The sequence below is a fragment of the Prionailurus bengalensis genome, chromosome C1 (genome assembly GCF_016509475.1).
Source record: "Prionailurus bengalensis isolate Pbe53 chromosome C1, Fcat_Pben_1.1_paternal_pri, whole genome shotgun sequence".
NCBI lineage: Eukaryota > Metazoa > Chordata > Mammalia > Carnivora > Felidae > Prionailurus > Prionailurus bengalensis.
Genome location: NC_057345.1, coordinates 127,310,495 through 127,334,974, shown reverse-complemented (window position 1 = coordinate 127,334,974; position 24,480 = coordinate 127,310,495). Strand labels below are relative to the sequence as shown.

The following is a 24,480-nucleotide window of genomic DNA, read 5'->3' as shown; positions in this document are numbered from 1 at the left end:
TCACTGGGCTGAGAATTTCATACAAGCAATAAGCTTCACATCTCCCTGCTAACATGGATTTCCATGAAAAACAAACAGAAGAAAAAGGAGGCACACTATGTTGAAGTGTTCATTCAATCCACATAAGCTCTTAGAACTGGAGTGGTATGTGCTTTGCGGGGACTGAGGTTTTGTTCTAACTGGAACTCCAGGGATCTGGAAGGATGGCTGGGTCTTCACAAGATGTGTCCTCTGTAGTCCCAAGCCATTAAATTACATTTCAGGGAAACAATGAAAAGAGAAAGACGTTCCCCCATGTAGCCTCTGGTTACCAAGAATATCAGCTGATTCAGAATCAATCCTCTAATACTTTTTATCAAAGAATGACTTCTGATCTTTAAACATGAATGCATTAGCCATGGTTCTTCAAAAGATCTAAAGGCAGTGATTATACATTGCACTTGTTTTATGTACATTAAGAAAGAAAATCTAATTAACTATGACTTAATATCTTAATGATAGCCCAGACCAGGTCATAGCTCCCTCTGTTGCTTTGCTATTTCTTTCATTTGCCCTGAGGGATGTGGCGGTTTCTCCTGCCTTCATTTGCTGTGCTTGGCAGGTGATAGGCAGCCCTTTTGCACATTGCAGTATCCAGATGTGAGAGAGTGCCTGCTATCTGCAGGGATCTCCTTTTCTGAAGTCCCATAAAGCACTGGCTTACTCATTTGCAAGAATATAAAAAATGTTGGCTGTTCCTCCAGTGATACATATTTACTTCCTTAAATATCAAATTTATTCTCTCCTGCTTTATATCTAAAATTTTTTTCATATACATGATAGCTTCTCATTTCAATACCAAATCAGAGAGAAGCATTTTGAAAACCTTTTAGAAGTAATTAAACTCAACTCATGTAGTAACAACAAGGCACTTGACTCAAGCGTGGTGTTGAAGTAACAACACCACAGTAGTCACGACTAAGCCCGTGCGTGCTTGGGTCTTGCCAGCGACTTCACATCTGCCACCTGGCCAGCAATGATTGTAAAATGCCACACTTATTGGCCTGTAAGATGTGCCAGTTTCAGAGATGTTAATGTGTGGGAAGAATGGACATTTTTGAATTCATGAAATACAGGAATACTCCAAGTTTGTAAAGTAACCAGTGCCTTGAGTAGAAAAATTAAAATATGATGACATTGCCAAGCAGAATGACAAAGCATAGACTTCCAGATCTGGGGAAACACTTTAAAAAGTCACTGAGGTTGGGGCGCCTGGGTGGCGCAGTCGGTTAAGCGTCCGACTTCAGCCAGGTCACGATCTCACGGTCTGTGAGTTCGAGCCCTGCGTCGGGCTCTGGGCTGATAGCTCAGAGCCTGGAGCCTGTTTCCGATTCTGTGTCTCCCTCTCTCTCTGCCCCTCCCCCGTTCATGCTCTGTCTCTCTCTGTCCCAAAAATAAATAAACGTTGAAAAAAAAAATTAAAAAAAAAAATAAATAAAAGGTCATTGAGGGAAAAATAAAATAAAGTTAATGATAATAATAATAATAATAAAAGTCATTTAGGAACTGTGGCAGAGGTTAAGGGCACAGGCTCCGTAGCCACATGACTGGCCGTAAGTCCTCTTACTGGCGGTATGACCTTGGGCAAGTTAATGTGCCTCAGTTTTCTCCTCTGTAAAATGCACTACTTATTTCTGAGAGGTGTTAAGATATATAGTTAGAACAATGCCTGGCACATTGTAAGGACTTGATAAGTGTTAACTATAATTATTTAGATCCATTTTGATAACCCTGTTCTACAGAATATATTGGTCAGTGAGACCCAGAAGTGATAAATAAAAGGAGATTATCAGAAAAAGAGCTCATGCACATTCATCTTCTTTTGTGAATGTGAAGCACCGGGCCGTAGAGAATCTGGCATGCAGGTGGCCTCTCACAAAGCTGAATTGCTGTCAAACCAAAATGGTGCTCCTTCTGTCTCAAAACCACTCTAGCAAAATGTCTAGATTCTAGACTTCTTAAGACTAATAACAACTCTTGGTGGCAGGAAATTCTCCCCCATACCTAACTCCTGTCTTCTCAGCTAATTGTGGATTTGTTTCTCTCTTGTGGGGTCATTAGCAAAAGTACAAAGCAACTGGTTCCCATATAGGCCAGTATGGTCTTAGATGGCCTATCATGGTATTTTTATTTCAAGCCCAGACATGTGTCCTTTGTAAAATATGATGATATATTTTATATAGCTCTTCCATTCTAACCCACAGAAGATTAAAATAAGCTATTTTGGATAGAGAGGAGGTAAGCCTTCAGGTTCTTTTTTATCTTCTTTATTAGAACAGTTGAAGATCCCAGACAGTTTGCCAGTGTACGATACCTTAATGTTCTGTGCAAGTAAGAATACTGACCGGATTCACCTCTATACTAAGGTAAGCATCATGGGGATTCTACAGCTTAAAACGTACAGAAGCCTTCCTTTTTTTCATTTTTCAGTGGATACATTTACTGTTATTAACAATGAGATAGGCATCGAGTTCTTTTCCTCCTTAAAGCTAATTCGAAAATTTCTTTGTTAAATCTAAAGACAGTGAAAGGCAAAACAGCATAGTAGTTAAAAGCACAGACTTCAGGGCTGAATTGCCTCAAATCACATCTGTTACTGATTATGGGACCTTGAACACATTACTTAACTACTCTGTGCCTCAGTTTTTGCAACTGGAAAACATGGAAAGGAGTTGTTACAAGGGTAACATAAGCTAATTCCTATAAATCACTTAGCGCTGTGCCTAGCCATAAGGAACTCTCAGTAAGAGTTAGCTGCTAGGTTTGGTACACACACACACACACACACACACACGCACGCACACCACATCTACACAAGGGCATACTATGCAGCCATAAAAAAGAATGAGATCTTGCCATTTGCAACAACATGGATGGACCTAGAGCATGTAATGCTAAGTGAAATAAGTCAGAGAAAGAGATACCGCATGATTTCATTTACATGTGGAATCTTAAAAAACAAAACAAAGGAAAAAACAAAGCAAAAACAGACCCATAAATCAGAGAACAAACTGGTGGTTGCCTGAGGGGAGAAGGATGGGGGATGGCAAAGCGGGTGAAGAGGACTGGGAGGTACAGGCTTCCAGCTATGGAATGAATAAGTCACAGGGATGGAAGGTACAGCACAGGGAATACAGTCACTATGACTGTAGTGATAGTGCTGTGTGGTGACAGACACTAGCTGCACTTGTGGTGAACACAGCATACTAGATCTTAGCCAAAAGGGCAGGAAGTGATTGGTGAGCACAGCATGATGTATAGACTTGTCAAATCACCATGTTGCACACCTGAAATTGATGTAACATCGTGTGTCAACTATACTTCAAAAGAGACAAAGTTCTGTCCTTCACAAATCATTTGTAGCAGCAGCAGCATCTTTGCAGAAGCCGGGCTCTGCCCATCTATGTTGAGTAGATTCTAGGAAGCTTTAGAAATATGATTGCTCTGATTCATGCCATGCCCTAGGTTAGTGGTACTCAAGCTTTTCAGTCTCAGGACCTCTTGGTACTTTTAAAAGTTGTCGAGAACCCCAAGGAGCTTTTGTTTATGTGGGTTATATCCATTGACATTTACTACACTTGAAATTAGAGTGGAAACACTTAAAATATTTATTAATTAAGGGTAGTAATAATAAACCCATTATTGATATTCATGTCAATAGCTTATTTTTATGAAACATCATTATATTTTCTGAAACAAAGATAACATTTAGTGAGGAGAGTTGGCATTGTTTTACATTTTTAGCAGTTTCTCTAGGGTCTTAATAGAAGACATTGGGATTCTCATCTCTGCCTATCCCGGGGAAACTTCACCATACATTTGTGACAGAATGGGGGTGAAAAGGGCAAATATTGTTTTACTGTTCTTATGAAGACAGTTTGCCTTTGTGGATACCCTGAAGTGATCTCAGGGTCCCTGTGAGAATCTTTGGCTTAGGTAAACTAGTGTGAGTATTTGAGGAAATACTTGCTGAGATTATGAATACTTCCGTTTGGTCTACAGTATCAAATTTCTAACCATTTAAGTATAATAAAATAATAGTTGTACCTTTCTCAATTCATGGGCCAGCCTATCAAAAGAATGCCTTTTTCAAGATTACTTAGGTTACAGGTTTTATACTAAACCCAACAGATATACAGAGATGGCAGGCCGTGTAACAATCTCCAGTGCTAAGTAATAATTAGAAGGGATTGCTAGAATATTAGATGAGTAGGATCGTGAATGCCAGAAGCTTCACGCAGCCTCTGTCGTGGGACCACAGCCAAGAGAGAGACACCAGGAATGAAGCCAGGGAGTGAATAGGGCTCCTCTTTAAGGCTTGGACCCCTGCCCACCATGTGGAACCTCTGAGCGTGGAGGGAGCACCTAAGCACCCCCTGCTCCTCTGGAGGCAAGTCCCAGTGACTGAGGCCCCTTTGCCCCCGTGTGGGGAGAGCTCCCGGCCATGCTTCTCAGACCATCACATGAGGATAACACAGAACTGGTCCCCAGAAGGGATGGAAGGTCAAGAAACCAAAAGGCAGACACCAGGCAGAATAAAACACTGGAATTCAGAAGCCCTTAAACTCCTTAAACTTTCTGTTCTGTAGAGTGGAAACTCTGCATCATGGAACACCTGATCAGTGTTTTTCCCCTCTTTGGGTGGAGACAGGAGAGAAACTGCAAAGTCCTGCAGTGACAGCCTCGCTGACCTTCTTCTGTCTCCAGCACCCACCCTGTGTCACATGGGCCACCTCACCTTTTGACATCTCTCTTAATAGTCTCGAGTGCATGTTTATGACTGTGCTACATGCCTATATGTCCCTTTACCATAAAATATTATTCAAGTAATCTTCTAAACATGAGACACTAAGCAGAGGGAACATTAACAGGTCTTTTCACAGCTATAAGGTGAGCTGAGGTGAATCTGGAGGTAGGAATCTGGATTAAAACCCTAGCGCACTGCCTAAAAGCACACCTCTTAAAAGGAAGATCAGTAACGGATGTTTAGCATCCTATGTTGTAGTAACAGCATCCCTCTACAGAGCTGTGGGTTTTGGCCAGAACCCCAAGTCTAATTCAGAGTTCAGAGTTACCATTACATGTCTAAACTTTGAATCAGTGTGTTAAGTACTTTTTGTGTGTTTTTTCCAAAGTGATTGTGGAAACTATAACTTTCTTTTTAGCTGAGAGAATTGGAATAGGAGTCGAGCTGTTGTTGATACAATAGATTTTCATATGCAGGGGTTTTTCTTCCCCTTTTTAAAAGAAATACTCATGTTTAAACCTCATGTTTAACTGACTAAGCCCTCTCCATGGTATTTTTTACCCTTAGAGAGAAAGCAGTGGAGGCATTCAGAGGGCACTGGAGAGCCCGGCCCTTCTCTCCACTCAGCATGCTTGTGGGAAGCTGTGTGTGGGTGGAATCTTGTCAGAACGCCCCACCCCCCAGTTTATCTTTTAGGATACAGGGAATATTGTGCCATCATATAATTCTTTACTTTTAAAATAATCAGCAGTGCCTACAGACAAAATGGACTAATCATGCCTTCCTAATCTATAATCAGGATGGAAACCAGATGAACTGTAACTTCATTCCTTTGGATATAAAATTAGACCTTTGGGAAGATTTACCAGCAAGCTTTCAGCTGAAACACAATCGCTCCCTGGTAAGAATAGTCCTCCGCATTTGTTTTCAGTTAAAATGTATTGAGTACTGTAAGACCATTCTGAGTTTCACGAAAGCACCTTGTGGCCTGTCGCAGAGCCAGATCACACTGGGCACGTTGTCATCGGTCCAGGCACTGCCTCTGAATTACCTTGGTGCTAAGAAGAAATGTGAAATCGGTTTCCTGAGTGAGCGATCACACCTAGGCTTGCTGTTTCTGTGGATAGAGTCATCCTCACATTGTTGGATTTCTCCTTCACAGGATTAGCAACCGTTATATATCTATATCTGACAGAGTCTCCGTTTATCTCTGACAGTTCTAACAATGACAAATTCTGAGAGCAGGGATGGTGCCGTGGTGGGTGACTCCTGCTTCGTCAGAAGCACCAGCATACAGCTGTAAGTCAAGCACCTGCTCCGGAGGCCTTAATTCTGATCTGTGGCCGATTTATCTTCAGTGCTTGGAAGGATCAGCACATGCAGGGGCTGACAGCATGCAGTGTGCCACTTTTTAGGAGAAAATAGTGATTCTGTGTTTGCCCTTTGAGTGGAAATCAAACATTCCCTGTGGGTCCACTGCACTTGACTTAAAGGAAAAGGTAGCAGTGAGTTATTTTCTTTGGTATCATTTCATCCTGGTTCTCAGATTCACAAAAAGTGGCCAGTTACATATAAATGACTAATAAGTAAGATTAATAGTGACCCTGGTAAAAAATGTTCCAGATTTATTGGTGGCTGTTTTCCTGTAATAACTTAGGTAGTTGGGTAACAAGGCAGTTCTCAGATGTTGCACTGAAACCTGCCACCGCTGTAAGACCCCCGCTCCCACGACCAGCTCTGCCTCGGTCACTGCTGGGTTTGTGCTTCTGACAGCCGGGCCCCTTTCGGTCGCACTGGGCACATTATTGCCGTTGGTCCCTATGTGCATTAAGGACATACGCTGGGGCTTCCTGAAATGTGTCTTTAGGGAGCCTTTGGGTTGAAAGAGAACTGGCCATCAGTATTTTACAATAAAGATAGGAAGACGGCATCAATCTGAAGAAAGCCTTAAATTGTGACATTCAGAAGCCTATTTGGAGGATATAATAAAACCTCAGTTTTCTAATGTTATAAGTGGCTTTACTTTCAAAGGAAGATGCCTGGTGAGCCATTAGAGCTTTTCATTATCTCATTTTCTGCCAGATTTTGAGGTTTGTTCGAGAATGGAGTAGTCTGACTGCCATGAAGCAAAAGATAATCAGGAAAAGTGGGCAGCTGTTCTGTAGCCCAATTCTTGCTTTGGAGGAGATCACAAAGCAACAAACCAAACAAAACAGTACTAAAAGGTATGCGTTGTCTTTTTTATTTTGTATAATATTATTTTGTCACGGTTACTTCTACAGGGGGGTCTGACACATTTTATGTAACCACTCATGAAATCCTGATGAGTTAAGAGAAAATTATACATAAAACAGTAGCTTATTTTATAGGAATAGAATTAGATGTTTTGTGAATCTGATCAAATCTGCTCAAAAAGATCAGGTTTGTAGGATATTGGTCACCATGAGTCCCACTCATCAGGAGAGAGGCCAGAGTCACAGGCCAGTGTGTCCTGTGGCCCATTAAGCCTGGGACACTATTGAACAACAGAAAGACATCCCCTGGTAGAAGAGGGCACCGGTCTGGGTGCCATGCGGCAGGGAAGCTGCTTCTGGTTGACGCACCCCCGCCCAAAGGCTGGGAGGTGATGATTACAGTGGGGGGCAAAGTAAAAGGAAAGGTTTAGTGTCTCATGTCTGTGTAATTATTTTGCCCTTTATCATTACAGGTTTCTTTCTAATCTCTGTACACTTACTTTCTTGGCATCAGAATCCTCTCTGCCCCACTCAGGTATCCCCTTGTGTGAGCTCAGTCCCCACCACCTGTAGACTCTTCCCTCGGTGTGGAGGAATGATTCTCGGTCAAGGGTTCTGTTGCCCAGCTCCCGCGTGGGAAGAGATCTCAGAGCCCCTCACCAAGCAGCCACATGGCAGAAGCCCCTGTAGCTCTTGCCATCTCCATACACCTATAATCTGCCTTCATCCTCACATCCCGTCAGTTACCGTCTATAGCCTTTTCCATGCACACAGGTGAAAAACATCCATCCGTGATATGTGAGAGGGTGCAGTTAGTCAAACAACTTGTAACTCTATACAGTGAAAACTCTCTTCAGCTGTTTCCAAATGTGGCCTATGGTATATTCATAGGTGAGAATAAGGAGTGGTACTTGTGATAAATTATGAAGGGGAACAATAAATATGACAAAGAATGGAGACACAGCTATATGTAATTGCTGTTCGGACATAGAAAGTGTCTGCAAGGGTATCATAGAAACCCTTACCAGAGTTTTCTCTAAGACAGTAGTTCTTAGCTGGGGGCAGTTTTACCCCCCAGGGTGGCAGTGTTAGGAAGCATTTTAGTTTGTTAGGATTAGGGGATACAAATGGGGAGAATCTAGAGGCTGGAGGCCTGGGACACTGCTAAGTAACCTACAGTGAAAAGAACTGCACTTAAACAATTATCTGTTTCAAAATGTCATTAGTGCCCTTGCTGAGGGATCGTGCTCTAGACCATATGATAGGGGATTTGTGGAGATGATAGGGACTTTATACTTTATGCCTGGATCACAAACTACTATGACTAAAAGCTAAGCAGGAACCATATATGAACAAATGAGATCAAGCGTAAAACCAGAAAAGGTTGAGGTAGGATGTAGAAGTATAGCAAATCGGAAAGTGCATAACCCATTTAAAGTCATTCAAATTCAGATTAAAAAATAAAATGCTGCAGGGGCACCTGGAGGGGCTCAGTCGGTTAAGTGTCCAACTTTGGCTCGGGTCATGATCTCGCATTTGGTGAGTTCGAGACCCGTGTTGTCGGGCTCTGTGCTGACAGCTCAGAGCCTGGAGCCTGCTTTGAATTCTGTGTCTCCCTCTCTCTCTCTCTCTCTGGCCCTCCCCCCGTTCATGCTCTGTCTCTCTCTGTCTCAAAAATAAATAAACGTTAAAAAAATAATACAAGAAAAGAAAAGAAAGAAAAGAAAAGAAATAAAATAAAATAAAATAAAATAAAATAAAATAAAATAAAATAAAATAAAATGCTGTATTAGTCGATTAAGGTCCTTTGACTAGTTCGATTTGTCCATGAGCTGCCAGTTTCAGACTCACCTAAACTCTTCTGTACTGCTTAAATTGTTCCCACAAATGTGTATTACTTTATATAAAAAATACATGTGTGCATTGATAATATATATATACACACACATGCACACACCCCTCATACAGATACCCACTCAGTATGTAACAAAAAGCATGATGCCTGTTAACTTTTCTCAGAACTTCTTGTGGTCCTCTCCATATTCTCATTGTCATAGCCACCATCTTATTTGAAGTATTGGTCTTCTCTTTACATTACCATAGTTTCCTTCTTAACTGAATTTACAACCCACTCCAGCCATTTCTAGACATGTCGCATTGTTTCCTCCCCATCAGACATGGATGGCCACTTAAAGAACTACCTGAGAAAGCCAATCAGGTATAAAAGCAAAAGTCATGAAATCAATACAAACCAAAGTCAGACACATGATATTATCTATAACATTTTATGTAGATGATACAGTAAAGTTAAAACTTGTGTTAAGCAGCATGGTCAGTAATCAGATTTGTGTTTTTAAGAGCTTGCTCTGGCAGCATTTGAGAGATGAGATCAGAAGAGCAGACTTGCAAGCTTCTGAGTGGCTCAGTCAGTTGAGCGTCCGACTTCGGCTTAGGTCATGATCTCATGGTTGGTGGTTTGAGCCCCACATCGGTTCTGTGCTGACAGCTCAGAGCCTGGAGCCTCTTCAGATTCTGTGTCTCCCTTTCTCTCTGCCCCTCCCCCACTTGCACTCTGCCTCTCTCTGCCTCTCAAAAATGAATAAACGTTTAAAAAAAAAAAAAAAAGAGCAGACCTGAGGAGCACCTAGGTGGCTCAGTCAGTTAAGCATCTGTCTTCAGCTCAGGTCTTGATCCCATGATTCGTGAGTTTGAGCCCTGCATTGCACTCTCTAATGTCAGCACAGAGCCTGGTTCAGATCCTGTCTTCTCTCTCTCCCTCTCTCTCTCTCTCTGTCTCTCAGAAATAAACTTTTTTTTTTCTTTTAAAGAGCAGGCTTGAAGTGGGGAGACAAGGTGCATTATTTTTCTATTGTTGCCTTAACAAATTACCACAAACTTAGCAGCTGAAAGCAACAGACATGTATTGTCTCACAGTCCTGTAAGTCAGAAATCTGAGATGGCTCTACTGGTTTCTCTGCTCTGGAATTTGTAAGACTGAATTCAAGGTGTCGCCTGGATGGACTCTTAACTGATAGTCTGGGAAGACTCCATTTCCATGTTCATTTGGGTTGTTGACAGAATTTAGTTCCTTGTGATTATAGGACTTGGATTTTCTTGCTAGCTGGAAGGATGAGGGGGGCATCCTTAGCTTCTAGAGGCTTCTTTCTAGTTGTAACACATGGGTTCTACATCTCAAGGCCAGCAGTGGTATGTCAAATCCTTCTCATGCTTGGAATTGCTTCCTTTCTTAAGGTCAGCTGATGAGTAACCTTAATTATATCTGCAAAGTCCCTTTACAACATTACCTAGATGAGTGATGGACTGAATACCAGAGACAAGAATCCTAGAGAAAGGTTGTTAAAGATACTGCCTTCTACACAAGTTAAAAGACTACTATGGTAGAGCTAGGGGGAAAGATGAAGGCTTTTTTTTTAAGATTTTATTTTTAAGTAATCTCTACACCCAACATGGGGCTCAAACTTACAGTCCCGAGAGTTGCATTCTCTACTGACTGAGCCAGCCTGGCACCCCTGAACACTTTCATTAAGTAAGGCAGGAACAATGGGAATGGAGGAAGGAGGATGAAGAGAGGTGTTAAGAGGTAGATCTAGACACTTTGGTCACTGATCAGAGAGAGGAAGAGAGGGAAGACTTCAGGGAAATGGACTTCGCAGAGCCATGAAAATGAAGCCTGTGCACCTGCAGAGGAGTGCACTTTGGGCAAGCTTGCCGGTTCTTGTGGAGAACCCCGGCAAGTCTCAGTGACTTGGAGGAACTGTCTCTCTCTGAAAGCAAGTGTCAAAGATGGGGCTGCACAGCAGCACTGATTGGAAATCTGTATGAGGAGCAGGTGGACACTGGACACAGCCTTGACCTCCCCCTGTCCTACCAGTTTATTTTCTAGAGAAACTGAACCAGAGACACACCAGCCTTGGAAACACCAAGCTTAGTGGAGATAAAGGGAGAGGCGTTATATTGAAAACCGGCACTCCCCAGACCCCTTTCTTCACTTCTAGAATTCTAGGAGGCATATTTTACTTCCTAGCAGAAAATTAGATGATTCTTCTATGAAAAAATGGAATGGCCTTAGAATAAAGACAGACACTGATTTTAAGCAGTGGCCATATCTCCAGCCAGATTATCCTGCATTGACTTCCACCAGTGCACAGGACCCGTCCAAGCTCAGAGTTTACACTTAGCTTTTGAATAGCTCAGTCTTAATTGTGAATGAAGCCAAGACCACCAGCCACTGCTTCTGAGTTCCCATTTGTCAGAGGTAGGCCTGCCTTTCTGGGAGCCCTGTTAGGTTTAGGATGCCACCTATTTATTTTGACCCCCAAAGCAGGTCAGCAACCCAGAACCCAGCACCGTTTTCACTGTTGAGGGCCACTTCCCAACATACTTCTATTGCAAAACTTGCCATCCGCCACTGCCATCCCCATCTGGGAATTACTAATTAGTAGACAACGTTCACCTTTCCCTGTTTTTCAAAACTGAGATTTACCATAATCCTTTTGAGAGGTGGTATACTTACATCAACTTCCTAGCAAACCTCAGTGGAAAATTAAATGTTGGTAACTCACAACCATGTTTGAAAAGCTGCCAACTTCCTGCTTTGGGGTTGATTGATCTATTTCTTGTGGTTTCCAGAATTTTGTGCTTAAATCTCTTGTAGGAAAGGTTATTTTTAGTTCTTAAATCTCTGAATAGATTTCTCAGCATCTTTTAAATTTACTGAATTAGGATTCTAAGCTTTTAAACATTGAATAATACCTGAGGCAAGGCTTAATATCCCCTTGCCCCTCAAAGCTAGGAAGTGTTTGAGTTCATTAGAATCCACTGAAATACTTTAGTGAAAGTGCTTTTGTCAAGGAGATAAAATGGTTGAAGAATTGGGGGATGGAGGAACCTGGGAAGTTTCAAAACCAAAAGGGCAAGTTAGAGAATTCTAAAAGAATTCACTTTGGTTCTTTTTTCTTTTGCTTTAAAAACAACACACCAGTAGAAATGGAAATATATGAAAAGAGAGTCACTCTTACTTTTAATAAGAGAAATGTAAATTTAAAGCCAAAATGAGATAAATATCACCATTAGCAGAGATGTTTTTAATGGACATATTTGTTGGTGGGGTTTTGGGTTGATGGTGGGGTTTGGAGCTGATGGCCAAGAAAGAATTCTTGAAGACGTCTTTGATGCAAAAAAAGACTTTTGGTGGGGCTCCTGGGTGGCTCAGTCAGTTGAGCGTCCGACTTCGGCTCAGGTCATCATCTCGCGGTTTGTGGGTTCGAGCCCTGCATCGGACCCTGTGCTGACAGCTCAGAGCCTGGAGCCTGTTTCAGAATCTTTGTTCCCCTCTCTCTCCATCCCACCCCTGCTTATGCTCTGTCTCTCTCTGTCTTTCAAAAATGAATAAACATAAACAAAAATTAAAAAAAAAAGACTTTTGGTGCAAAAAGGTGACAGGGCCTGTGGGCACAAAGAGCGGCACTGGGGTTGTGACGGGCAACTCGTTATATACCCCCAGGTTGGGAGGGGGTTATAGACAATGTAAGACTCCAAGGAATTTTGGAGGCAAGGTTTCCAGGACCTTTAGGGGCGAACTGCAATTATGAAAATGCCATTTATTACTGTTTAGTAAAACCTCAGTCATGAGACCCTTCAGATGTATATCAGGGGCCATAGGCTTGGAGTATGATTGCCAGCGTATATCTTGGCGGAGTTGAGATAAAGGAAGTTTCCAAAGGAATTTTTATATGTTAAAGTAGACTTACAGGATCCTGGGGGCAGGATAATGTTAGGCCTAGACTCCCTTTTGCCCCTAGCAAAGTGTCATCACTGAGGCAGCTGAGCCCCTAGAGGGACTCTGCCTATTTCAAGGACTTGTAGGCAGTAAGGGAATTTAATTTTTCATTTGGCTTTGTTTCCCACATTGCCATGGCAAGCACATAAACCCCTTGATCTAATATCACCCCTAATATCTTGAGGAGGGTGATATTAGAGCTTTTCTTGCAGTTTACTAAGTTGTCCGTAAACTGAAGGAGACTCCTGTCTTGCATGACTGTGACCTCTGTCTGTCAACCATTTGCTCTTTCCTTTCCCCTTTCTTGGGCAGCCAGCAGTGTCCGAGGAACATCACACATATCCCACCAGGCAGGGGGTGGGGCATTGCTGTTAGTCTGTACTTTGCCCTCAGCTTGCCCCACACTCCCTCATCATTGTGCTAGTATAAGTGTGAGGAAACAGGCACTTTCCTGCATTGACAGTGGACTTGTATATTGGTTGGTACCAACCCAAAGGAGAGAGCAATGTGTCAAAATCTGTCCACATTTAAAGCACCCAAGACCTTTGACCCAGCAATTCTGCTTCTGAGAACTTATTCTACATGTATGTAATGTGTAGGGATATTATAACATTGTGATAACAGAGACTAGAACAACCTAAGTGCCATTAATCAGAAGTTGGTTAGACATATTATATTGTTTATTCAAATAATGCAGTAACATGCAGTCATCAAAGAAATAGGGCAACCCTTGTGTACCGATATGGAAAGAGCTTGGAGATATATGTGTAGGCAAAAAAAGCAAGGTAAAGGTCAGTGTGCTACCATTTGTTTTTAAAAGTAAAAAGCATAATGAGGACTGCTAATGAGTACAGGTTTCTTCTGGGGGTGATGAAATGTTCTGGAATTAGTGGTGCTGGTTGGGCAACCTTGTAAGTATACTAAAATGAATTGTACACTTTAAAATGGTAACTTTTATGGTATGTGAGTTATATGTCAATAAAAATACAGAGATCATAAAAGGTATAACCTATGCGCAGAAAAAAAAAAATCTCTCCAAAGGAAATTGGTCACAGAGATAGCTTTGGGGGAGGAGATGGGACTGGAAGGTAAACTTACTCTTCACCATAAGCACCATTGCATGCCTTTTGAGTTTTGATATATGTGCAGGTATGATCTAGTCAAAACATTAATAGCTTATAAAAACAAGAAAATCTGGGGCGCCTGGGTGGCTCAGTCGGTTGAGTGTCTGACTTCAGCCAGGTCACGATCTCGCGGTCCGTGAGTTCGAGCCCCGCGTCAGGCTCTGGGCTGATGGCTCAGAGCCTGGAGCCTGCTTCCGATTCTGTGTCTCCCTCTCTCTCTGCCCCTCCCCCGTTCATGCTGTGTCTCTCTCTGTCTCAAAAATAAATAAACTTAAAAAAAAAAAAATTTTAAAACAAGAAAATCTGTTGATTTTTAAGTCTACTTTAACATAAAAGTAAATTTCTAAGACTTTACCTAATATTGCACCATTCCATTGTGATTTAAATTTTATTGTCAAGTTAGCAAACTAGGAAGTACTTGGAAATATGAAGAAATTCATGTTCAAACTAATTAAAAAGGAAAAAAAAGCTACAAAAGTGTAAACTACCAGAGAAAGTGGGCCATGCTAATTAGAAGGAATTAATTGGGTAATTGCATTTTACCTACTTAAATTCCCCTGTCACCTTTAATTGGAATAACTTTCCTCTTTACTTCCAGTCCCTAAACCATTGTGTGGTATTGATAGTGTTGTGTAATAAGGTTCTGAATCCCACATCAAGAGTGGCTTTATTTCAGTGGAAGATTCCATAAACTCTGTATGGCTGACAATAATGGAAACAACCTTGGGATTATAGAAGTTGTTATTGAACCTGGTTAACTAAAAAGAGAATCTCTTTACCCGAGTATGCTGATACACCATTATAAATGATTGAGGTGATTTGAGGGACCTTGAAGAAAAGGCCAAAAGGGAGGTAAAAATGCAGTGAGAGATTATCCTCACAGCTCAACAAGGTATTTACTCAAGGATGTCAGTTGTGCATGTATTTGATCACTTCTTATTCCTACACCCACTCCTCTTATCCCCTAAGTGAAAATTGGTCCAAAGGATATTGAGTGACTCTGAATGTCTTAGAAAAATAAATCTTAAGAAACTAATTTGGAACAGAGGTGTCTTTCCCACACATGGAGACCAATGTTAGGATAGAAAATTCTATGCCCTAATTTTAGTATTAGCACAATAAAGACCCCATCTTGCTTTCTCTCCTATTGCTTTTACAAAGAGTAATGTGATCATGAAATAGAGAAACTCAGCAGAGAGAGGAAATCTACTCACCATGTAATTGTTTTAGATACATCAACAAAGAAGATGTTGCTGTAGCCTCACTGGACAAGGTCAAGAATGATGGGGGCCATGTTCGTCTGATCACAAAGGAGTCCAGGCCACAGGACCCTTCTACAAAGTAAGGTTTCATTGACTAATAGGACATAATAGTACCGTGTGTACTCCTTTAAATTTGTGTATGCATATTTGTAATAATACTTTACCCTGATGTGGCCACCTTACCGGTTAGAAAAAGCTTTCCCAATATTTCACAACAGGTAGCTCCTCCACCCTCGTAACAACCCTATGAGGAATAGGATGTCCTCACTTTAGAAATTAGAAGGATCCTGAGACCAGGTGGACCAAGTGACCTGCCCAAAGCCATTAGATGCTAGGAGACCCGAGGTCTAATCTGGGCTCCGCTTCCCAGTCATGAGCTTTTTCTATCACAAAGAGTTTTTCTTTTAACACTTCTAACAAACAGTCCTGAAAAAAAGGCAAGCAGCTGTTGTAATTCCATGTAGGACTTTTCAGCATAATTGAGTAATGTACCTTTTCCTTTTATCTTAACAAATTTTTAAAAATTATAATTAATAAATTGAGTGCATGTCCTGTGTCATTTCTAACTTGGAATCAAATCAAATAAGAGTTTACCTGGAGGAGGCACATATTTAGCAAGTCTAATGTTGATAGTTCCTGTCAACACCATTAGCTTCTTGGCTCTGTCACTTTATGGATGTGACTGTTTCCGGTAGGCCCACAGGGGCTCTCCGAGAGTGTCGTGGAAGCCTTCATAATGGTCTCTGTGTCCTAGTGAGGTGTGTGGCCCAACACATGTAGAGTACAGTAGCCCCAACTCCAAGTGGGGTTTTACATTAGCCCGTCCTTTCCCAGATTGAAGAAGCATTTTTAACTTCTCATTTTCCAACTTCTCCAGATGTTTCAAAGTCTGGTTGTTTAACTTGGAGATATATAAACTCCCAAGAGAGGCAGCATATTTATATTCAAATGAATTTTTTTAACACATCATTCTTTCCTTCATTTGGCATGGAGCATCGAGTGCTGACTATGGCTGTTTCATTTCCACACTCAGTCACAGAATCCATGAGTCTTACATTTACTGGTTATCAGTATTGAAACTTTAAAGGCTGTTACATGAAGTAGTGACTATTTAGACGAATGTACGTGTTCATTACTTAGTCAATGTTTTGTTCACTTCCAGAAAGTTCCTTGATGATGGAGTCTCTGTCCCATTTCTAAATCCCTGCATAGCCCAAGCTGATCTCGCTGTGAAGCCTTCTATATCCAAAGGCTATCTGCAAGCTGTGGATAATGCAGGAAATCCGCTTTGCCTTCGCTGTCAGCAACCCACCTGCCAAACTAAGCAAGAGGGCAAAGTGAACGCTTGGGAGTCACGGTTTTGCTCTCTGAAATGTCAGGAAGAGTTTTGGATTCGATCTAATAACAATTACCTGCGAGCCAAAGTATTTGAAATTGAACACGGTGTGTGTCAGCTATGTAACCTAAATGCACAAGAACTCTTTCTACGTCTGAGAGATGCTCCCAAAAGTCAGAGGAAGACTCTACTGGATATTACCTGGATCTCAAAGCTCCCATTAGAACAGGTAAATTATAATCATTTGGCAGAGAAAAGGCAGCATTGTATTGAGTGATGAATATTGATTCATTTTCTTTTTTTCAATTTTATAATACAGCAGCTTTTGAAAATATGCACGTAAAAGTAGAGAGAATAATCAACCCGTATACCCATTACCCACCTTGAACAGTTATCAACATTTTGCCTTCATCTGTCCCTCACCTCAGTTCTTTTTTTCTCCTGGAATTATTAAAAAAAAATTTTTTTTTAATGTTTGTATTTATTTTTGAGACAGAGACAGAACATGAGCAGGGGAGGGGCAGAGAGAGAGACACAGAATCTGAAGCAGGCTCCAGGCTTTGAGCTGTCAGCACAGAGCCTGACCTGGGGCTCGAACCCACAAACTGTGGGATCATGACCTGAGCCGAAGTCCGATGCTCAACCAACTGAGCCACCCAGGTGCTCCCCCCTTTTAAATTTTTTTTTAATGTTTATTTTTGATACAGAGAGAGAAAGCATGAGCAGGGGAGGGGCAGAGAGAGTCTCCTGGACAACAAATTCCAGACAACATTTCATTTCCTCTTTTATTTTTTTTTTAAGTGATCTCTGTGTCCATCGTGAGGCTTGAACTCATGACCCTGAGATCAAGTCACATGCTCTACTGACTGAGCTAGCCAGGTGCCCCTCATTTCCTCTTCAAATCCTTTCATTATGTATCTCCCACAAAGACTTTCTCCCTCCCTCCTTCTTTCTTTCTGTCTGTCTTAAATATAATCCCATACCTGGGTACCTGGGTGCTCAGTCGGTTGAGTGTCTGACTCTTGATTTCAGCTCAGGTTATGGTCCCGGGGTCGTGGGACCAAGCCCCACATCGGGTTTTGTGCTGAGCATGGAGCCTGCTTGGGATTCATTCATTCATTCTCTCTCTGTCTCTGTCTCTGTCTCTGTCTCTCTCCACCACCACCCCCCCCACCGCTGCCCCCTCCTGCCTCTTCCCTGCTCATACTCTCAATAAATTCATACATAAATTTTAAAAATTCCCATACCCCACTACCCATTATTACACCAACAGTTATGATTCCTTAATTTTAAGTCCAGGCTTGGTTTCCCAGATTGTCTCAAAAATGTCTTTTTGCAGTTGCTTTGTTCAAATTAGGATCAAAATATGACCCACACACTGTTTTTGTTCATTATGCCTCTTATGCTCCATTTAATCTATATCACCCCATCCCATTTTTACACCATTGATTGTTCAAGAAACTGGATCATTTGCCTGTAGGATTTCCTACATTATGGGTTTGTCTTCCTGTATCCTCATGGTATTATTTGACATGTTTCTCTATCCCCCTGATTCCAGAATTATAGTTATAAGATATAGCAGCTTAATTAGATTCTGATTAAATTATACTGGGGAGAGATCTTAACAGAGGATACATTCCATGGAGAAGTACCTATGATCTGGTTGTCACTTTTCATGATGTTAGTATTGAATGACCAGGGGCAAACAGATAGCCCCCAAAATATAGTTCATTACAATGAGAAGAAAACATTTATGTTCATTCCACTGTAAAATGTAATTTTAGCAGAACAGTTTATGAAAAAAATATTCTTAGAAAACAATCATCAATATTCACTTTTATTTCCAAATCTCAGCTGGTTTCTAATGTGATCTAATCAGCCCTAAGTTTCAAACTAGAGCAAAATGTGTAATTTTGTAGTGTGCTTAATTTTAAAAAATCACTCCTGAGCCATTCTGTGCCCACTAAAATATTGGATAAATTTCTGCCAGTTGGTCAAATCACACATTTTTATTTATTTTGTATCACCAAATTATGACAGAATTAATTAATTAAGCATTTCTGCAAAAATGAATTACCATGACTTTGAGAGCTAGGGAATTACTTCCTTCATGATACCCAGAGTTCCTGAAATATCCTTTTGTCTAATTGGTGAGGCACACACTGCACCGACCCCAGGGGTGTCAGCCAGACTGCAGTCACTGTCTGCTGCCTCAGAGTGGAGGCTTCCAGAAGACACACAATGAGAAGACTCAGGACATCTTGAAAACAGCCTGTCCGGGACTGTGGAAGTAACATAGTCTACTTCTAAAACAAAAGTGCTCCCAGGCGCAGCAGCACCATAGGGTTCATGCTGGGGAGGGCCAGTCAGAGAGGGAGTGATTGTTTTAAGAGTTCAGTCTAGGATGTTGAAGACTGACTCCAAGTGATTTGTTTGCCAGGGCATTACCAGGAGGAATACAGAACCACATCTGGATTCAAGAGTCTGTCAGAAGAGAGACTATTCAGAGTAAAAGAATTGGTTACAAAGAGCAGACAAAATGGATTTTTTTCCTAAGAATGAGTCATTTGCTTGATGCACAAGATGGCCATGTCTAACTGCTTCTAACAGTGCCGGCCTCTGCTAGACGGAGGTTACTGCTCCTGCTTGCTGCCTCTTGGGGCTCCTTTTGGGCTGGGCACTGGGGGGTCAGTGTTCCTCTGCCTCCACATGTCAGACAAGCTTCCTTAAAAGTACTTGAGACATAGGTTCCCAGGGCCGGCAGCATGAAGCTGATTTTAATGTTGTCCTTGTCCAAAACCATGGAAATAAAAACAATCTTTGCATTCATCTTTATCATATTTAAAAAACTACAATTCTGTGAGCTGGTTTTCCTACCTCAGGTAGAATGTTAAAATACATCTTAATGTAGGTCATCACCAATAATATATAAAGTGTGTATGTGTGAGTTGGCCTAAATACTGCGGCTTTAAGTGGACATCTTAGTTTATTCCAGATATGCAAGTGATAGAGGTCTGTTGTAGAAACTTTGTCCCAGTCCATGTTAATTTTTAGAAGTTCCCAGATGAATGGCAAAAAGGTTCCGGGTGATAGCCATTAATATTAAACTCTCACTATGACAGGAACAAATGAACTTGGGTCAGTGATTAAAGATTATGTGACTCAATAATATTCAGAAGTTTTTGATTTCCAATGTGTCCTTATTCTTTTCACAGTTTTGTTTTATTGACTATATAAACTAGCTCAAAGGTGCAGAAGCAAGTAATTTTTCCCAATCTGTCAGGAGTTGTGGTATTTTATACTTGTTTGTAATTTTTTCAAAATGGGTTAGGTAAGGGAAAAAGAACTTTTTCAGAAATGTATTTTATTGCTTTCAAATTGCTAACCTAGAGGCTTTTTCCTATTCACAATAAAAGCTATAAAAAGCCATCCTAATGTATTTTTCGCTGTGATTTTGCTGTGTAAACATGATTGCACAAGGCAAAACCAACCGTTCCCACAGTGTGTGTTGAAAAGTGCTGATCTTCTGTTCTCATTGTAGCTTAATGAAATGATAAGAAACCCAGGAGAAGGGCATTTCTGGCAGGTGGACCACATCAAGCCCGTGTCCGGTGGCGGAGGACAGTGCTCCCTGGACAACCTGCAGACCCTCTGCACAGTCTGTCACAAAGAGGTAGGTGAAGCTCTGCACACCTGTTTGACTTCATCCTGGAACATCAGATGGAGAATCGGGTATACAGTCCTGTGGAAGGTCATATGGAGGAATCTGTATCCCTTGTCTGGGACCCAAGATGCACTTATCCCTTTCATCACCTGAGTTTCCTCTTGAGACCTATGTAGGTTCTCTGTCACAGATAGAAGCTTCTTCCCTTGTAATTCATTCTAGGACAGAAAATTGTCACCACTGCCTAGAAGAAAATAAATATAACTTAACACAGTCTCTAAGAGACCCAGACCATCAACCAAAAGTTTGGTGAATTGGGGCAGCAACATATATTTGCATTCGCAGCTAAGGATGTCCCGAGATGTCAGAGAACATTAATAAGTTATCTCTAGGGCCAACCCAGCTCAACATGCAAACATTATACTCCTGGCCCAAGTGTAAAACCTGTTCACCTTGGCACCTCTCTGAGCAATTACCTGTTGCTTAAAACAGGAGGGAAAAATATAACAGTTGTATTTAATAACTAGGATGAATTTTTAACAGGCAGTCTAGCAAAAGGATATGATTAAAATTTTCTTGCAAGCATACATTCCACATGCAACTTTGTATCCAACTTTTTTTCTAGTTATGGCAATATTTAAGCATTTGCCCACATCCGTGATGAGCATTCATAATGTCTGTCCTCCAAAAAGGCTAACATCACTCTGTTGGGCACATGTCTACTGAACTCGATTTAGCTGTGCCCATACTGGTGAACTTGGAAGTTCATTCTTCTGTTTACACACTGTTCTTTACATTTTGAGGTTGTTCCTTCAGATAGATTCTGAAATGTAAAATCACTGAGTCCAGTGTTTGGATATTTCTGAGACAGTAGGAATTTATTTCCAAGCTGTTTTCCAAAGGACAGTGCTCCGTTATGCTCCTCCCGCCCTGTTGGTGGAGGCAGTGCTCACGTAACTGCACTCGTCGGGGCGTACGTGGTGGGAAAAGAATGGTCTTGTTGACCAAAGACACTGATGTTTTTAAAAATGCTGATCAATTGTATTTACACTCCTGAAAACTGTTCAGATCCTTTGCCAGTGTTCATAATGTATAAGCACTTTCTTAGCTTTCTTTTAATATTTTAGATTCCTCCATTCCTTCACAAATATAATTTTTACATAAATAGGATTTTGTAAGCAGGGTTGTTTTATTTTCATCTCTTAACCCTTTCTTCTCTCCCCACCCCTTCCACCTGGATAACTTCACACATACGTGAGCCTCATCTGGGGGAAAAGTCATCGGATTTACTTCTCAGCTGTGAAAATTATTAGCTCATTCAAGAGTTATGCGATTACTTTTTTTAGATTCTCGTGAAAAATTTTATTTGTGGGAATAGCAGGAGAATCTAGTTCTGATCTATGTCATTTTGTTTTTCTGCACTGGCTTGGGGTTGGGAGTGGCTTCTGAGCCCATAGAATAGGAAACAGGCCTTGAATGACTGCACCGTGAGAAACTATAGGAGGCCTTCTAGATGGTCTCCCTTGGGTGAGGAGAACCAGGGCCTCCTGTAGTCCCCAAATGAGGTATTCACAGTCTCAATGGGGAGTAAAGCATCTGATCCTAAGTGAACCCAGGACCTTGGGGCACGTACCAGAGCTACTGCGGTCCTCTGCTAGTGCGTGTGTTGATAATGTAGATTCTTCCAGAATAACGAAATGCAAAGAATTTTTGAGTTTCTGAGGCCAGTACTTTTTTCCTAACAAGTGTACACGTGTATATTTTTTAACTTTTAGAGAACTGCCAGACAAGCTAAGGAAAGAAGCCAGGGGAGAAGACAATCTCTAGCATCAAAGCATGGATCAGATATCACAAGATTTTTGGTAAAGAAATGAAGTAGAAAAATTTTTCAATGGATGACAAATGGTTTGCATGTGGAGGAATTTAACACGAAAAGTTTTGTCATGTTTCTCATTTAAAGAGTGAAAATTTTCAGAGCAAAACTCAAGAATTCAACTTTCCTTTTCATATTATATATATGCTTTTAGTGTTCGCTACCTTCTGAAAGTACTTAACACAAACTGAGATACAATAATAAATATTTCTGTGGCCTTGATTTCATGCAGACTCTCAATTATGTTTCAGGAAGGTTTTGTTAAGCTTGCATTTCTCCCTACAGTACTTTAATCATGGTATTATGTCTAGATTGTATTTGAAAAATATACTCTCAATTACTTGAAAAATGCTGCTGGATTAGTGTTGGCTCCAAACTGCTGTGTGTATAAATGGAACATTGGGAAACTGTAAGGAAAATTTCGGAGGCAGATCATTCAGGAATTCTGGGTCAAGCATGAGCATCCTGGTTAGCATGCAAGAGAGACCCTTGTTCACTAACTGCCTCCAAAATGGGCTTGGGGTACACATTTGGAGTGTTGCCCTGTTTGTTGTATTTCTTAGCTAATTGTCTTTATTGAAAAGATGCTTCTGAGAAAAAGTTAATTGGACCTATGGTGTTGGTAGACAAATCAGGTAATTTTTAAAAACATTTAAAAACTTGAAAACATAAAATGTAAAATTCCACTTAAACTAACTGAAAAATGAAGTTTAAATTAATGCATAAAACTAGGCTTACTATCAAAGCACCCTTTGTCTCCTGGTTATCATTTTGTTTTTAAAATCCTATCTTATTAAAAGTATATTCATGGTCCCTCTTTTAAAAGGAATGAGGATAAAACACTTCATTCGAAAGCATGATCAGATGGAGATACAAGTTTCAAAAATACAGTGGGTGGCTCAGTCGGTAAAGCATCAGGCTCTTGACTGTGGCTCAGGTCATGATCTCAGGTTTCGTGGGTTCAAGCTCCATGTCAGGCTCCTCGCTGGCAGTGCAGAGCCTGCTTGGGATTCTTTCTCTCTCTCTGTCTGCCCCTCCCCCACTCACACGCACATGCTTCATCTCTCTCTTCTCTCTCTCTCTCTCTCAAATAAATGAACTTTAAAAAAATACTATGGTGGGTCACCTAGGTGACTCAGTTAAATGACCAGCTCATGGTCACGATCTCACAGTTCTCAGGTTCGAGCCCCGCATCAGCCTCTGTGCTGACAGCTCAGAGCCTGGAGTTTGCTTCAGATTCTGTGTCTCCCTCTCTCTCTGCCCCTTCCCCACTCATGCGCTCTCTCTCAAAAATAAACATTAAAAATGTTTTTTAATAAAAAAATACAATGGTAATATTAACATGTAATTGATATTCAAAAATAAAAGCATGATAACAAAAATAAAACCAGGCTACAATCCTGCAAAATGTCAAAACCATGAAAGAGAACTATACAAAATCCAGGTCCAAAGAAGAATATATTCTTGAAAGGCCCATTTGTACATATTGTTTGGATGTAAACTTCATTTATTTATATTTTTAAACTTCATTTATTTGAGCACTTTACCGCTTTAATTAGTAGCTGGTGTTTTACGAATGTAGAGGACTTGTTTTTAGAAAGACTATACAATCATGAATTATCCTTCCAGAGTTGTTATTAAGTTTATAACTATTTCATTGTATGAGATCAAATAGCGTTTATTTTATAAATTGGGTCGGGCTTTCTTTTGCCTCCTTTCTGCTTTGCTGGTCAGGCTCTTTGCAGTTTTCTGCCTCATTGCCAGGGTAACCTAGGATTCCTCACGGTTGAGAGCTCAGAAACCGGCTGGCTGCTTTTCCTCCAGCATGGGGTGTTTGCAAGTGAGACTTAGGTCTAAGTAGGTCAGATGTCAGTGGAGCTTGCTCTTTAGATTAAACTGAGGTGGCAGTTCTAGGAACAAAGTTCTCAGATGTAGGAAATGTATGACGGTTTGAAATGAAATGACCCATGAAGATGGTCTCTCTTTGCAGATTTCTAAATCCCAACCAAATAAAAATGCTTATAAGAACATCAAAAAGAATAAAATACTTAGGAACACATTTAACTAAGGAGGTGAAAGATCTGTCCACTAAAACTACCAGACTGATGAAAAAACTGGAAAAGGTACAAATGGAAAAATATTCCATATTCGTGGACCAGTAGAATTTATATTCTAAAAAGGTCCATACTACCAGAAGAAATCTATAGATGTGGTGCAGTCCCTATCAAAATTCCAGTGGCATCTTTCATAGAAATAGAAAAAATTTTTTCTAAAATTTGTATGGAACCACAAAAGACCCCCAAATAGGCAAAGCAACCTTGAGAAAGAACAAAAAAGCCAGAGGCATCAGGCTTCCTGATTGCAAACAAGTCTGTAGCAATCAAAACATTATGGTATTGCC

The 24,480-nt window shown here is 40.9% G+C and overlaps 1 protein-coding gene across 2 annotated transcripts in view; it reads left to right on the top strand.

Moving 5' to 3' along the window:
- Nucleotides 1–22,827, top strand: part of ZRANB3 (zinc finger RANBP2-type containing 3) — a 324,584-nt gene extending 301,757 nt beyond the window's left edge. For both annotated transcript variants that reach the window (XM_043573283.1, XM_043573282.1), the window contains 7 exons: nt 2,314–2,405; nt 5,586–5,687; nt 6,869–7,011; nt 15,175–15,285; nt 16,369–16,771; nt 20,084–20,215; nt 21,982–22,827. In XM_043573283.1, coding sequence (XP_043429218.1) covers nt 2,314–2,405; nt 5,586–5,687; nt 6,869–7,011; nt 15,175–15,285; nt 16,369–16,771; nt 20,084–20,215; nt 21,982–22,080 — 1,082 coding nt within the window. In that variant the 3' untranslated portion in view covers nt 22,081–22,827. The remainder of the gene's footprint in view (nt 1–2,313; nt 2,406–5,585; nt 5,688–6,868; nt 7,012–15,174; nt 15,286–16,368; nt 16,772–20,083; nt 20,216–21,981) is intronic.
- The last annotated feature ends 1,653 nt before the right edge of the window (nt 22,828–24,480 follow it).